This window comes from Anomalospiza imberbis, chromosome 1, assembly GCF_031753505.1.
Source record: "Anomalospiza imberbis isolate Cuckoo-Finch-1a 21T00152 chromosome 1, ASM3175350v1, whole genome shotgun sequence".
Lineage (NCBI taxonomy): Eukaryota > Metazoa > Chordata > Aves > Passeriformes > Viduidae > Anomalospiza > Anomalospiza imberbis.
The window spans coordinates 123,461,062-123,478,286 of record NC_089681.1 but is presented as its reverse complement, the minus strand read 5'-3'; the positions used below and the strand labels follow the sequence as shown (position 1 = coordinate 123,478,286).

General features: G+C 35.6%; 1 protein-coding gene across 2 annotated transcripts in view; it reads right to left on the bottom strand.

Annotated features, from left to right (window-relative positions):
• The window catches only part of AGMO (alkylglycerol monooxygenase), a 190,225-nt gene that overhangs the window by 98,254 nt on the left and 74,746 nt on the right, over positions 1-17,225 (bottom strand). For both annotated transcript variants that reach the window (XM_068209875.1, XM_068209866.1), the window contains exons 4-5: positions 13,601-13,704; positions 8,373-8,468 (exon numbers count right to left, since the gene is read on the bottom strand). In XM_068209875.1, the coding sequence (XP_068065976.1) occupies positions 8,373-8,468; positions 13,601-13,704 (200 nt within the window). The remainder of the gene's footprint in view (positions 1-8,372; positions 8,469-13,600; positions 13,705-17,225) is intronic.

The window sequence follows — 17,225 nt, the reverse complement described above, 5'->3', positions numbered from 1 at the left end:
AGGGTTTTTTTAACAAAGAACAGTATCTCAAACATTATTAATGTGGTATCCTTTCATCATTATTACATTAAATTTATTTGGTAAATGAGTTGTTTAGATTCTTTTTCCAGGATTCAGAATGTATTGAATTGTGTTACATCTTTAAGTAGCTCACTTCACTTTAATCTTGATAATTCTCCAGGGACATAATAGAAAGAAGTGACCTAAATAAAATTCTTTAAGTACAATCTTTAGTTTTAGGGTTTTTGCAGGCAGATTAGCAATAGTCAGGCCCACTGCTGCTGAAGTAAACATTTCACAGCTGTCGCTTGCAAGAAGTCTTTGGTGCATGGAACAGAAGCCAACACTCAAACTCTAGGATTTAAGTATTAGGATCCAAATTGCAATTACTAATTATGTTCTTGTCCCATAAACTTTTTATTTCTGGCCTCACTAGTGACCCAGCTTCAACAGGGATAGGGGAGGATTCTTCTGTCTGGATTGCTGCCCATCAAATGCAAATCACCAACATAACCCTATTATCGTGGAGCAGCCACTTTTGAAAGCAAAAGATCATGGCTCCTGTGCTGCATGTCATATTCAGAGCTGTTGGGTGTACAGCATAGTTAAAATAGGAGTTCACACACATTTAAAACAGGAGGCTCATCCTGACACTACTGAAGCGGAGCATTGGCATTCTGAATCATCACTGAGCTTTTAGGTGCCAAGGAAGGAACTCCAAACTTCATCCAGCTATGTTTTTCCTGATTATACTGTGCTCAAGCACAGCCTACACTTAGCAGGACAGGAACAGTATGCTTCCTTATGAATGTTTTATTTTCTCTCCATTTTGTTATTCTTTTTATTTAAAACAAAAGCAGAGTTGTAGGCCTTACATATCTAGAAAGACAATACTTTTCTCCCCTCATGGGGCAAGTGAAACATGGAAAACTGCAACATATTTTACAGTTATTGCAAGTATTTTGTGTTTAATGATAGTGTTGTCAGCTTTGCCTTTTTCTGCATTCTGGCAAGTGCAATGATGACTTTGATCCTCCAGGTTGGTCCGAAAATCTAATAAGCCATTTTGGCAGACACGCTGGATTGAAGCAGAGAGATCTCTTTGTTTCTTGGAATCACGCTTAAGTTTTAATGTCTGTATTGCATAAATAGTCTATCTGCACCTACAAAGTCACTGTCTGCATTAAAGAAAGTATGTTTATCTTCCTGGTGTTTTTTGAATTTGTTCTATTTCTCTCCAGAGTAAGCACGTCATTTGAGAGTTTACAGCAGGCAAATAATGAATTTATCAGCAATAAAAGCATCAGCTATCAGGAGTGGGGCAAGAACTTTCTTTTGTAAACCAGAGTTTGGTTCTTTATGCAAATCAACTAATAATTCTTTTCCTATTGTTTTAAAAATAATTTCATCAATCTTTGTAAGAAAGTACGCAATAGGCTGTGGATGATTTCACCTGTTTGTAGGAATTTCTGTTAAATCATCATGTCATTGAATGTTCACTGACATTATCTTGAACATCAGACTAGGAGAATGGCTGTAATCACCTCTAATTACCTTCATCCCTTTGATCACTTTTAGCAAAAGTCTTCTGAATGGTAAGTTTCTGATTCCTTGTAATCCGACAGGAACAGATGTGCATGTTTCTAATTTAAATGAAAGGGAACATCAGACAGAGCTGTGTCTATTTTTGGCTAACATGGCCAAATTAAAGGAAAGAAATTCATTATTTCATTAAATGAAGCAATGTGCTAGAATGAAAAAAATAAAGGTTTTTTTGGCATATAGTATTTGAATTCAAAGTGACCTTCTAGAATCAAATTCAAGAGATAATGCAGTTTCACAATTCTACTCAATACATTGGATTATTATTGATTTTACCTTTTACATATTATACTTTTTAGGTTAAGGAAAAATCAACAACACCCCCCCCCCCCCCCAAACAAACACAAACCAAAACACTAGCAACAAAAGAAAAGCAAAATGACATTTCTCATCCTGGCCAGAAAATCAGATAAGTCCACCATACTCTATTTCTAATGTGATCCACTCAATACCACCTGTATGCCATGATTTTGCAAACACTTTTGTGTGTTAAATTTGACTCCTATCTTACCGACCTTAAAGAAAATATTCACAGTCCAGTAAACTAATAATGAATAAATATATACACTTTGTAAATATATGACTATATAAATAATAAATATATGAATTATAAATATTAAATATATGACTTTGTACACCAGGCCCAGGGATAGCTTCCCTCCCAACAAAGCTTCTCCTTTTTTATCTTCAAACTATTCAATACTTTCGCTTTTTACCAAAATCTTCCTTCAACTCCACAAATCAACCACAAGAATAAAACTATCTTTGTTCCGATAAAAACACTAAAACATGTAACAGTCAAATAAGTTTTGTAATAGTCAAATAAGTTTTGTTAAAATGCTTTTTAAATTCAAAGTCTTATTTCTTGATAAAATTTACTTTTCTGTTTTGAGAAATGGATTAAAAAACTACTGCAAGTACTTGAAACAGATGAAATAGACTTTGTAACATTTTACTTTTAAATCCTGAAATCCCTTCTTGCTTATTTAAATGAGACTACAGCACACAATGCAGAGAAAATAGGTCCAAGAAAATTGAAAAATAGAATTTGAAAATAAATAAACCAATCTCAATTGTTAGGACCTGGAAATTAATGACTGAATATTTTGTCTATTGTTTCATACTGTCATTTATCACAGTGTCCTAATTATGATTCTTTCATCCAATTCTTTCACCATCCAATAGATTTTTGTCTGAAACAGATTCTGCTTGAAGAGACAAATACTTCCTCTAGAGTTTCAAGAATAGCTTTTTCTATTGATATTATGGTAATCACAGGTGTACTGCTACTTAGAAGAACTTATGTATACTTTTTATCTATTTTCCTTAATTTTACCTGGTTCCTCAATCTGCTTGTTTAATTACCTTATTGGAAAATAAAGTCAAACAAAACAGGCTTTTTTTCTGAATCTGGCCATCTTCCTAGGTATGATCTGATTGATGCAAGAATTTAAGGACTGGGCCACAAGAGCTCACCAGAACTCAGGGAGCCCAGATGGGCTGTGCAGGGCATGAAAGCAGGAAGAATTCCCAATTTTTCTCTTCCAAAACTTTTCATTAAAGAAAAGTGAGCAGAAGTCGAAGGTAAAAAAAGACTTGGACAAAAACTTAGACCAGTACACAATGTGCGTGCATAAGTGAAAAATATCCTTTTGACAAATACCATACAGCAAGTTTCAGTTTTACTAATGGGTGTTTTCTGATAAAACCAATTGTATTCTTCCCTTTATCTGTAGCAATTTTATGCCTCTCTTTCCAGTCTGGATAAGGTCTTGCTAAACTTACTCCCCTTCCTCACCTGTTTTCACCCATGTTACACGGTTAATAGCTGTGGCTCACCTTTTTCTGCTCCCAGAGGTGGATAAGGTAGAAAGATTTAAACAAGGTGAAAAGAGATACCTTAAAAATATGACTTCTGTGAGTATGCTAAAGGGCAGATCATATCCTTTCCTTAAATTAGAAAATTAAACAGAAACCAATATATGTCAAAGATCAAATAGGCAAGGAATAATCTGCTGCTGCAATTACTACCATCAGGGACTGGATCAGTTGATACTTTCTAAATACTGTTTGACATCTCATAAAAATTACAGCTAAACCAACAGAAACTAATTTCTGTTTTTCACAGGTGTCTCTATCAGGTTATAAACACACCTAACTTATTGGTTGTAATAAATGCATAATGGAAGGATATAGTTTAATATAAGCCATAGACCTTCTGAATCACCTGCAAAAATAAACTGAAATGGAGTATTTCTGTCTGTCATTAACAGTCCTGAAACATTCTGTGGCTTTTGAAAAATTAGTTTTTTAGTGCCCTTTGACTAATGGTTTTTTTTTTTAATTCACTTATGATCTAGATGAGAATGATCTGTCACGTCACAGAAGCATTTCTCCCAGACTATTTAAGAGGAGACCTGAGCCATTCAATTGACCTGAACAGTACTGGATAGAACAAAAAATTATTTTTTCCTTGATTTACTGAAATCACAGAACTACCAAATAATTTAGATTGGAAAAGAACTTTAAGATCATCAAGTCCAATAGTCAACCCATCACTCTCAAATGTTTTCCTCAGGGGACTTCTTGGGTTATCTTTTTTTTCTTCATTTTTCATTTAAATAAATGACTAGGAATTTATTTCAATGCTTTGGTGCTACTTAGAAATTTATTTTAAATTCTTGACAAAATCCTGATATAATTTCAGATTGTCATGTACATGGTGCAATATTCATAGAAACATTAAGGTTGGAAAAGACCTACAAGACCATCAACTCCTAGTTTTGACTAAACACCACCACATCACTTAAGAATAGCACTAAGTGTCATGTCCAGTCATTTCTTGAACACTTCCAGGGATGGTGACTCCACCAACTTCCCTGGAAGCCCATTCCAATGCTTAACCAAACTTTCAATTAATTAATTTTTCATGATGTTCGACCTGAATATCCTCTAGCACAGCTTGAGGCCATTTCCCCTGCTTCTGCCACTGGCTGCCCTGGAGAAGAAAACGGCTCCCAGGTGGCTGCAGCTTCCTTTCAGGCACTTGTAGAGAGTGCTAAGGCCCCCCTGAGCCTCCTTTTCTCCAGGTTAAACACCCCCAGCTCCCTCAGTTGCTCTTGTAAAACTTGTGCACCAGATCCTTCCCCAGCTCTGCTGTCCTTCTCTGGACACGTTCCAGCACCTCAATGTCTTGTGGTGAGGGACCCAGAACTGGAGACAGGATTCAAGGTGTGGCCTCACCAGTGCTGAATACAGGGGGCAATCCTTGCCCTGGTCCTTCTGGCCACACTATTGCTGATCCAGGCCAGGATGCCATTAGCCTTCTTGGCTACCTGGGGACACACATTGGCTCATGTTCAGCTGCTGTCAAGCACCACCCCCATATTTTTCTCTGCTTGGCTGCTTTCCAGCCACTCTTCCCCCTGCCTGTAGCCCTCCTTTGGGTGGTTGTAATCAAGACCTGGCACTTTACTTCAAATCTCATATCTCTGGTCTTGGCCCATTGATCCAGGATGCAGTGAAAAAAAATAGTTGTACACAAATGCATGACATAAGTCTCAAAGTTGTATTTTCACTCTAGCATACACAACTTTATTAATTTCAGGCATGCCTTTCCCGTATCAATAGCCCAGTCTAATAATAAACAATAGTAAAAGAATCCAGCACCACAATAATAGTATAACTTTTATATAAGATTTATAGAGCTTAAAATGCTCTTCTATTCCATACAAAATGACAAAAACTAATGCATATCAAGCATGTAGGAAATACAGAAGTCTAAATGAGGTAGAACAAATGTATACTTTTGATCTTTATGATACTGTAGTCACAAGAATATATGAGTCACTTGAGTTAAAATAAAATAGACCATGTCTGATCTGCTGGTAATAAAGCTGGACAAAAACTGACATAACAAATAATGAGACAGGTCAAAGTTATAACACAGGAAACATCTCTTAATATTGTTTAAAACAACACTGGACACATGTAAAATTTAAGTGTAGGAAAATACCAGGGATTGTATTTGGCTATAACCTTTTGCTCTAGGCTGAAACACAGCATAGAAATTTTCAACACAGCATGATCATTCTTTTGTAATTACTGAATTCAATTTAAATTACTCTCAAAACAAAACATCTTCCCTCAGAAACTTTTTCATGTATTTAAATTCTTTCCTATTACTTAAATACACCATTTTTTCTTCTATAAACCAAAAAAATTCTGCATGTACTTTCCTTTTCAGTCCTGTGTAAAAAAACAAACAAACCTCCATCTATTAAGGAAAATAGATTTTTTTTCCCCTCTATCTGACTATGTAGTATAGTCTCTTTATTTTTCTTAAAGAGAAAGACATGCAATCAAAAGTTGCGAAGTGACAATTTCCAAACATCTTTGACTGGTCAATGTGGGGCCAAACTGTATCAGGAAATTGACACTGATCAAACGCAATAGAAATCTGGGAAAAAAAAAACAATTATCAATTGCTCCTTCATTTTAGGAGCAAACTATTATATTACAATAACATTGCATTGGCAGAATGGAAATAATGAAGTGTATCTCCCCTAGACCCCTAATGACATGTAACAGCACCCTTAGAATGGCCTCCCAGGGGACATCAGAGCTGCTGGGGGATGATAAGTTTCTGCTCTCAGAGCAAGGGCTAGCAGCACTTACTGAGACAGAATGCTGTTTGCTATAGAACCCCAGGCTACAGCCCTGAACAAACTCTGTATGTTAGTAAACTGACAGCAACAGAGACTTGAAGAAAGGATTTTCATATTAATATAATCTTTGTAAGATAATTAGGATCATTAAAATTCAGAAAAGGACTGTTAGGGGAAAAAAAGAGCAGCAATAGCTTTAAACAGTTAAATTGTGATAGCTGTTGCAAAGAAAACCCAATACAATGGTGAAGCATCATATTAATTTCACCAAAAATATAGGGTAACATAAGCCTGAATGGCTGATACCATTACCCTTCCTTTCCTTACTTTTTTTCTGTCAATGCCTTGCCCTTGAGAGCAGGAAATCTGCTAATACATGGTGTAACCCTATTTCTATTTTGACATAATTTTTGACCTTAGAGCATGACTCCAACATATTTCAACTGATTTCAGCTGTGCTATAAAATCAACAATATCAACATTAAGAATAACTTCCCTTGTAAGCAAAGTTCCATGAGTGGATCAACTGGATTAATACAAAAGATCCATTGTTTTTCTACCAGCACAATAATTTAATAGTAAGGAGTGCTTATCTTTTCATTGAGACTGAAATTCATTCTTGTTTAGACTAGTGTCTAAACTCGGCACATTGCACATATGCTATGGAAATTCCTTTTAAGCCCTATGAAGGATTAAGCACTTTAGAGGGATGTAGGCAATTTATAAGCCTCTGAAATTCACTTTAGAAACTTTAGCCATGTACTGTGGCACCAGTGCTGAGATTCACTGAGTTAATGCTACACTACAGAATGTTAGAAAACTCTCAGCCAAGGAAGAGATGGCTTCAAACACCAGAGAAGACATAGATGAGGCATATCATAATTTTTTTAGTGGCAAAACACTAAAACCAATTTGTAGAGCCTAAAGCATGGTCAAAGAAACTTTGCTACCATATGAGGGCTAGTGCTCATTTGGTATAGTTTCAAAGAGTGCTTGAATATTTTCAAAATATTTTTAAAAGCTTAAATGTGTATTGCTTCAGTTCATGCCACTTCTGGTGATATGTGTGACATTTTATCTAAGCCTTTCCTATTCACATGGTGTTTTAGATCATCAGACATATGTTAATGATTTTAGAAATGTGTCCAACAGAAACAAAACGTCAACAATCAAAGTTTGCTATTGGTTCACCATAACTATCTTGTTTTTAATTTTTAATTCTTTTTTTAATGAAACACACAGAAAAAATAAAAGAAAATCTGCAATTCAAACAACATAATCACATAAAATATCAGATGAAGAAAATAAAATTCCTTTCCTGAAGAACTGTCCTATATATTGCATCATGAAATTAGAGAGGAAAAGGCATCTGTCTGGGCAGTTTAAACAAAGGAGTAAGTGTCATAAAAATAATTAGCCTACAACCCACCTGGGGCTACTGAGAAATATGCTACTGACTTATAACATAAAGTACCTTTTAATATCTCTATTGTAATGCAAGGAAGAAGGCAAAGGCTATTGAACTACCTGAGAAGTGTGGGAAACATCCTGCTAATTACAGTGTGTCATTAACCGTGTATGTATGTAAACTAGATATGGTCTATGCACTCACAAAACAGAAATGAAGTGGTGTAGTCATAAACAAATAGCCATCAGATAACCACAGAGCATTCTTCATCTGAGAATTACTTGCATTAAGAAAGAAACAATATCTAACTTCAGTTGCAACTCTAAATGATCTTTGAGAAGCACCGACTTTTGGGTATTTTTCCCTAAAATATTTATCCTAGAAATGAAATCAGTTTCAGTATCTGCCAAAAATGTTTAATAAGCTGCAAGATAGGAAAATACAGTATTAAAATAGCAAAAGTTTTGATTCTTTACAGTTACTTTTTTTTTCTAAATCTAATTGGGACCAACTGGCCTCATTGTTTCTTATAAACTTAGCAATATATATTCAGAAAAGGGAATAAAAATGAACAGATGTTTCTCTTTAAAGAAGTCAGACAAAGATTTTTCTTACACAATAAATCAGCTGCTAGTGGATTTCCAAGACACTGCTCCAGGCTAACTGTTTAGGTATGGCTTAAAAACCTGGTTTACCTCTGTATGTATCCAAAACTGGTAAAGCAGATTAAACTGTAAATGAACAGCAAACACTGAAGGGGGAATGAAAAGAGCCATGGGCAAGTTGAACATCTGAAAAATGAGAAAGAAAACATACATTAGATATATAATTCTGAACTCATGATGATATATTGAAGTACTATGAGGAGCTCAAAGCGCTGCACAATATACTTGCTTCTTCTAATACATCCATAATGCAGAAATTACATAGCATACATAGATAGTGATTATTATGTTACTACTTGATGTGCTATAGCAAATGAGACATAAATTGATCTAAAAGTGATTTCCCACAAGCCAATCTGAGCAAGTAGAAAATCCAACATAAGAATTCATAAATTCTGGTATTAGATGTTTATGCTGTGTACTATATGGAGCAGACAGCAACAAAGGGTTGCCATATAGAGAAGAATTATCACAGATTAAGCAAGGTGCAAATTTGTAACACTATAGGTTTTCCATCCAAACTCCCTACATAAGCACCATGAGGGTAAGGCAGCTTACTTTGCTTTTAAAGTTTATTGTAATTCTCACCTTAACTTTATCATGGCATCTCCCATAAAGTCCTAATATATTGCTGAGTCCTAAAAACATGCTAGCATGAAAAAACTATCAGAAAATTGCTTACATGGGAAATCCTGGTATCTTAGATACAGATGAAGTCTTAGGAATTTCAGAATTAATTGCTTAACTGGCTGAGCAACAGAATAAAACTTCTAAGACCTTCATATGTTAAGTCAGTCTGCTTTCTTCAGAAAAAGGAAGATCTTGAATGATCTTATCTTTCTATTTTCGCTTTTACCTGACATTTTGTTATATCACCTGCATTGAAAAGTCAATACTTCTCTAAAATACAGAGATTTTTCCTAAGCTAAACAGTAGCAGAGGTATCTTCAAAACTTTAAATGTCTTTAGCACTCAGGCAATATCTGTTTTGCCATCAAGAGCTCCCTGTGAAGCACAGGAAAATTAGAAAAAATGTATTTCTGAATTATTATTGTCCTTTTCACAAAAACTCAAATCTTTTAACATCCACGAAGGCAGTCCAATAGCCATGACAAGCCTCCTGGACCAGGAATTCCTTTAGTGTAGGTCTGGACATAGAATGTAAAACCAGCATTCTCTGTCTTAGTCAACAGGGCTGCCCAATAGATTAGAACACTGAGGCTCTGAAACAACTGCACTTCCACCCCAGTGATGTGACTGATGCTCTCAAGAAAATCACTACAGACACATCTCATGTGACTTACCAATGCAGGACTAGGACCTTGCAATATCACCTTAGTCTGCTGGCTTCAACACCAGACAATGTCTGAAACACTAGGACAAAACCCTGAAGCCATTGCAGTATCACCTGGCAGTGCTGCGACAGCTGGGATTTCAAAATCTACATTTAAAGGCTTCATGGATCACAGATGCCCCACAAATTACCTATGGTGTGTTTCTGTTTCTGTCTTGGAAGCTGCTTTCTAAGAAGTAAAGGAATTAAAAGGTAGTAGAGGGGGACTAAGTTTCTGTCTAATGGCATGATAACAGCAGGATTAAAAAAAAAAGAATAGAGAGGAAATTTATTAAAAAAAACCCAAAAAACCAAACCAGATGGTTTTCAGATTATTCATGGAAGTAGTTACAGGATTGAAAACAGGGTTAAAAATTATATGTTTTTTCCCTATAAATATCAGAAGCAATTTGGTGGTATTTACAGATGACTCAAAGAGGAAAGAAGGATCATCTTCATATTTATTTCCTAACTTACTTTTCACAAGAGTACTAGGATTTCCCTGCTAAGTGGTGGGATGAAGGAAATTTTATATAAATCTACAGGTAAATTTTAAACTGTCAAAGGAGAATGCATTACTAACTGTCTCACATTTTCTTGCAATGTAAGCTTTATTTTGCACAGAAAGGATTTTAAAGATCATTTACAGAACTCATAGGGAGAAATGAAAACTTCTCCCATACCAAGATTTGACTTTTCCTATTTGTGGTTCCACTGAAACAAGAAGAGCAATCTCAGGGAAAAAAAAAAATCATTAAACAGTTCTTTACTGGAAATGCCAATTCACCAAATCACGGCTTTAACAAATTTGTAGAAGAAAAGCTTTCTTGGCTTCAGAATGGAATTTCTGGTCAAAACTACAAGAAAACTTTTATCACACTGACAGATCTTTTGTCACTTGTGAATTCAGCAGCAGAGATTGGGAAAGTGCTACAGCAGCCGATGGGAAAAGCACCCAGAGCGAGGGTACAGAGACATTTGCATCTGGGGCTGCTGCACTGAAGCTGTTGGCCTTCATGCCAAAGGCATTGCCCCTTTGGAAGGTCCATTGCCCACTCTTCCATGTGGGTATCTCTTCCTTTCTCCCTCCCATTTGTAAGCAAAAGATTATAACCACATCCACTACAGAAAGGGAATGCATTGAAACTCCTGAGGTTCAGCAGGAGCGCTGAGTTTCCATGCTGGGTCTCTGGGGCCACCTGCTGATGCAGCTGCAGAGGATCTGCGGGGCATGGGGGGCTGCAGGACAGCTGCTGACAGCAAGTTCGTGTGGGCAGGAACTCCTGTGGGGACTCTGCAGCAGTTAAAGGCAAGGATAAAATAAAAAAAATCAAAAAAGTCAACCCATTTTTACAGATGCCAGACCTGGCAGACTCCTCAGTAGACAAGAAGTGACAGACTGCACTGAAAACTGTGCTCCCTATTCCATTTCCAGACTTGTATGTAGATGTTTCCACTGCTTTTATACCAAGGCATAGTTCAACACTTTATCTAAATGCACCATCTGAAGAGATCCAATTATTATGGATTTAATATTTGCAATCAAACCTTACCCTTAGAGGAAAGTTGAGAATGGCACTCAAAGCATTAAATCATAGCTTTTCAAAGTGCGTGTGCAAATCTCTCACAACTGCACTCTGACTGTTTCATCATTTATATATACATTTATGTATTATTATATTGCTTTAGCTTGCTACTGTCTTCTTTTAAAATTTAATATACTTTTTTTGACATCTTTTTCCCACTAAATGGGCCTCAACAGTATCTCTCAGTCTACACAGTAGATTTGCTTCTCCATGGCCCCTCCAGTGGAGAAACAGAAACACCGCGTATGCAAACAACATGAAGCACTATATATTCGGTTCCAAAATCAGGAGTACATCTCACACCACTGATTGTCAAGCATGTTTTTCTATTCTCTTTCATTTCATATCTTTTCAGTCACAGATTAACATGCTGATTTATTTATCTTACAATGTTTAACTTAAATACAACAGATACAACAGAGCTGGCAGCACAACAGTCACATAATCCCATGCCATCCACCATAAGCTTCTCAAAACTTGGATGTCAAACTCATTGAACAGTATAGTACACATTCAACAAGATCAGATCACTCTGAGATTAACTAAGGCAGATCCATCCATGGTTCTGGACAAAACTGTCAGTCCAGAAAATAACAGTTCTGGAAGAATTAGCAAGAATTGTAATCATGCACAATAAGGCGTTGCAGAAAGAAAACTGGTGTATGTCTGAAAAGTTCAGGGAGGAGGCAAAACAGTATTTACATTAACCATATGTTTTGGCTAATATCAAATACTTGGTGAAAAAAACCTGGCACACAAAAGTACCATGTATTCCTAGATTCATTTCCCTTTGCACAAAGTATATAAATTTTAAATGCACATATATACATATATTGTTTGCCAAGTGATACCAGTGTGGTCCTGAGGATGGTCTTTGGAATCCCAGATGGCCAGACATCTTGGTCTTCCAAGTATTTTATGCTCTCTGAGGTATCATCCTCAAAATCATGCCATCAGACAAAGATCTCATGTGCACACCCATATGTACACACAGGCTTTTTTTTGTCTTTTTTTAATTATTGTTTTTGTTAAGTATTTGCACATATGGTCCCAATGGGTAAATGGGCAAAGGTTAAATCTTTAACACAGCAGTATTTACAGAGGAAGCAGGGTTGTCACAGACATCCCTTCCGTTATTGTTCATGTAATTTAAATTCTAGGCAATCTTGCTAACATCAGATTATTATTTTCTTAATAAATAAACAAGAATTTATACAGATGGCATCAAGAAAAAGACCTAAGAAATAGTACTGCTTCATGATTTTCAGAAGAAAATTTCCCTGGAACATAGCACTTTAACTAATTTAATGTCATGAACTTAAAACAGTTACAAACTAGAGACTAAGTCCATGTTCAGTTACATAAGCATAAATCCACTTTACCAAAGCTAATAGAGTTTTACTGGATTTGATAGGGGGAGCATACTCTCTTGACTTTGAGTCATTCGTTCACAGGCTGGATAGAGAGATTGCCAAAGGACTGTGAGTTCGCTTCATCACCCCTATTATACCTCATAGGAGAATATATATAATTATATAATTATATTTATGTATTTATATATGTAAATACATTTAATATCCCTTTTGAACTCTAATTCTGAAAATTAAATTTTGAAGGTATTCATTTTGAGTAACACATAACCAGACAAACTACAACTGGACTGGAAAAAAACAGTCAAAAGAGAACATGAGGGCTCAATTTAGGAAATCAGCAGTTACCCTGGGTGCAGAACTAAACCCTAAATATTATGTTACATTTATGAATGCATTTGGAAATATACTTTTTAAAATTTGTATATGAATACTGAATATGAATATGTACACAGCTCACCATTTCAAATTAATTTTATCTGAAATAACACTATGTAACATACTGCTCTTACCTAGAAGGGTACTGATATGACATGAATGAGCAGAGACAAATAAATCCATTTGCGTGTCCAAAGCAAATTTTAATGATGATTTCTCTACCTGCTCCTTTTAGCTAGGCAGACATATTCTGAAATAGTTGAATTATGCTCTGCTTTTTTTCTGTATTCATGTATTAATAACTGAATGAAAATTCTCCATTCTACTCAAAAAGTTATGAAAATATAAATTAATGGTTATATAGTTAGCGTTCTTTAACTTTTTTTGCTATTTTCATGTTTGCTGTACAACATTAGTGAATGTATTTTAAAACTTATGATCATCAGATTCTTCAGTTTCATCTTCTGCGCCTTCAGTGTCAAACATCTTGAAAAAAATTGTGGTTTTCTTTGAAGGGAAATAAACACTATGTTTTAACTTTTACTGAACCTTGTTGATATTAACTTGTTTGTCAAATCTTGTGCAACTTACCCATGAGGTGTATTTCTGCAGTACGGATTGTCTCAAGGCTGTGAATAAGTTGTAATCTTCTGAACTATGGTGTACTTGGTGTGCAGCCCACAGTATATTAACCTCTGCAAAAGACAAAATTTCTGAGGTTTGTGCTAGAGAAACAACATTTGTTTCCCTAGGCCTTTTTTCTTAAGCTAGAAGCAACTAATCCTCCAATTTACACTTTGCTATTTTACATGAACATAAAATAATAAAACCTAATGCTCAAAGCTGAGTTTGTGCAGGTAAGGTTACATGTCAGTGCACACAGTCAGTAAATTTCATGCTGAAGTAAGGTGAGTCTGTAGCAGGAACTAAAATCATTGCTGGAAGAGCAGAAGGATGTGTGACATTAGAATTAAACAGCCAGAAAGCCTCATCTGAGTTCTGGTAGCATGAGTCAGTAGGAGCTCTGTACGGAATTCAGAGGGACAAAGACTGAGGATGCTCTCATGTTTGCACTTGATATTTTTAAAGCCTAGAAGGGGACACAAAATGTTCCAAAAATTGTATGCATCAAATTTAAACAACTTAACTGGTGTCAGCTTTTATGCTTACATTTTTCTGGAATGTGTGAATCTTCAACCCACATGTGCCACATACCACAAAACACAGCCATTGCCTGCCCACTAGTGACAAATGGAAAAACAAACCAATGCTTGCTGGGAAGCCTTGACCCAGCCAAAGGAAAGCAGTGGCTCTATTGTTACAGTTAAAAAAAAAAAATTGCTGGAATAAGGGCAAAACCAGTGTCAGCCATATCCTCCAAAGTCATGACACTTCTAATGCACTGAAATGAAGAACAGTTCGAAATCCTGATTATATTTCAAGACATTTTCTCACTCAAGTGCAGATCTGGGTAGCCTGTCTGCACTGTATCTGGCCAGTGTGAAGTGGGATGTTAAAACAAAAATATTCATGGCTGTCAGTTATAAGGATTACCTTAATTACGAAAAAAAGGAAAAAGCATGTGGTCAATATAGCCCAATAATGCCTATTTATCATAATCCTTAATTTAAGGTCTCATGTATTTCAAGGGATGAAGTACACACAAAGCCTCAGCTGATTACAGAAATTAAAAGTTGACTGGCTGTCCGCCAGCTGCACACTCCCACTGCACTGACCTTATTTCACCAGAGCCATTAGAGAAGTGCCTCTGGTAAATATTAGAATCGCATTCAGAAAATGATTTTATAATGGCTGACAAAAGTACTGTAATTATTTGCACCCAAGTTTACATCAGTTTAGGTGATTAACATGTACTTCCAATGAAAAGTAAAGCAAAAAAAAAAAAAATCCTCTTAATTAATCTGAAGGCACCTTTACCGTTTAGGGGACTAAATAGTCTTGTAACAGGAGATAACAGTCTTGTACACCAGCAACTGGGACTTTTAAACCTAATTAATTTTGACAATTTGGTAATTAACATCACAAAATAATTTTTTAATTACCTCTAGGACCTTAAAAATACTTAAAATTGCTAAAATAAATCTGTAATTTCAACTACCAAAAATATTTAACAGTGAGTCTAAGAATTTTTTCTTCTTTAAATGCATTTGTTCCTGAAAGAACAAGTGTTCACTATATCAATAATTAGTGATGTCTCTAAAAAAAAAAAAAACCCAAAAAAAGCCCAACCAACCAAACTCATCTCAATGCATCTCTGCCTAATAAACACACTAGGAAATGAATTATTCAGGTGCGCTTCAGTATTCAATAATAATTTGTGTTTGAAATGTTTCTCAAGACCTCGACAGAAGCTAAATGAGTGAAAAAAGCATCTGAAAAGGTGGAGGTTAAAGACCTGTCTCCTTAGTTGTTTTAAAAGCATTTACTTCCTATCACAAACTGTGTGTAACACAAGCCTCCACTCAATGAAGTACAGCTGTGCAAACATGGTACAGTAACTGGATCTTTCTTCTTTCCCTCAGTCATTTTTCAGCATTATGAAAAGTTCAGTGAAGGGAATCTATGATGATTTTTACAGTCTACTTTCATTGTAGTTAAGGTCAAATGGTTTTCAAAACGAATTACTAAAATGGCATTTTATTAGTATTCATTTTTCAGTTAAACAGCCTCTTACATTAACAAGTATATGGAATAAGGTAACCAAATATTGGTAAAATGTTAGTTATTCAGATGTGTGAGCCAGCTTAAATGATTTATCATTTAAAAAAGCACCACAGGAATACTGGGGAGATAAACAAACAGTTCTTCCACAAGTTATTTAACTTCTACAGCTATTTCTGACTTCTGTTATAGGTAAGTAAATGAAATCCTGCTCCTTAATCCTATTGTTGATTACACCAATGGCACAGACTACATTAAAATCCTTTGAGAAACAGGCAGACTCAATTGGAAAAAAAAATTGTATTAAAAATTTTTTGAAGAAACTGATAATCAAGAACTTCATATCTGAAGCAGAAGAATAACATGAATGGGTGAAACAGATCACCCCAAAACTCAGTCTCTAAGCATTAGTATATTAAAAATATTACAACCATAATGCCAAAAAGCCATCTCTCAAATCTAAGAAACAGACTAAGCATTCTTCATGGAATAAAGCTGACTGCTCACCAACTGCCCGCAAGAGAAATGAAATTGGATGTGTCCACAGAAGATTTGTGGTTTCACTTTTTCATTTCTAATGATGATAACTTGAAAGAAAATGAAAAACTTATTTGAATGAGGATAAAATTAGAAAAGACTCTCTCACACAGACTTTCTCATATGTATTGGTCTCATAATGACCAATAAAGAAAGCAAGGTTGAGCCAATTCCAACATAGATTAAAAAAAAAAATTGCAGAAAACAGGAAGTATTACTGCATTTTATAAAATTATCAAATCCTACTGTGAAGCCACAGGAAAAAAGTAGGCGATGGAATTGGAGAAGCCACTGGGACAGTGTTCTAATGGAATGTCTGATGTTTCATAATTCAAATGTGATTCTTAAATACAATTTTAAAAATAGATAACTTCATTACACTACACACAACCCCCCTATTTTTGATTGAGGAGAGTAAACGTCATGGAATCATAGGATAATTCAGGTGGGAAAGAATCACCAAAGATCTCTAGTCCAACCTCCTGCTCACATAAGGACCAGCTTTAAGTTCCTGAGACTCACTTGGGTCTCAGAAAACTTCTGCATCTGCTGCTACTATGAAGAACTACCTGTCAGTGAAGATAAAGGTAGCATTTCCTTTTCATGTAGTTGTGAGTAAAGTTATACAAGTTATAACCCAGAACAGCAAGGGTCTCCTTTCCTGTTGTGGCTTTCCCCAATTTCCTGTTAATGGATGGAGACATGATGAGCTATTCTCATCTGGGGAACAACAGGGCAACTGCATCTTGGTTCTGGAGTATGAAGAATTGGTACTTGAATTCATTGGTACTTAAATTTTTGAATTTATTCCTATTATTATTATTACTACTGTCTTTACCACCATCTACTGAATCAATTAATATTTTCATCCATCACCCAATTTGAAGAATCAGCTTGTAATCCCAGCAGACAATAAGTGAGGCTGTGTAGCTATGTGATGAAGGAAAATTGGTGCTACGCAGAAACTGCTGAATGAAGGACAGGCTATGTCCTTCAG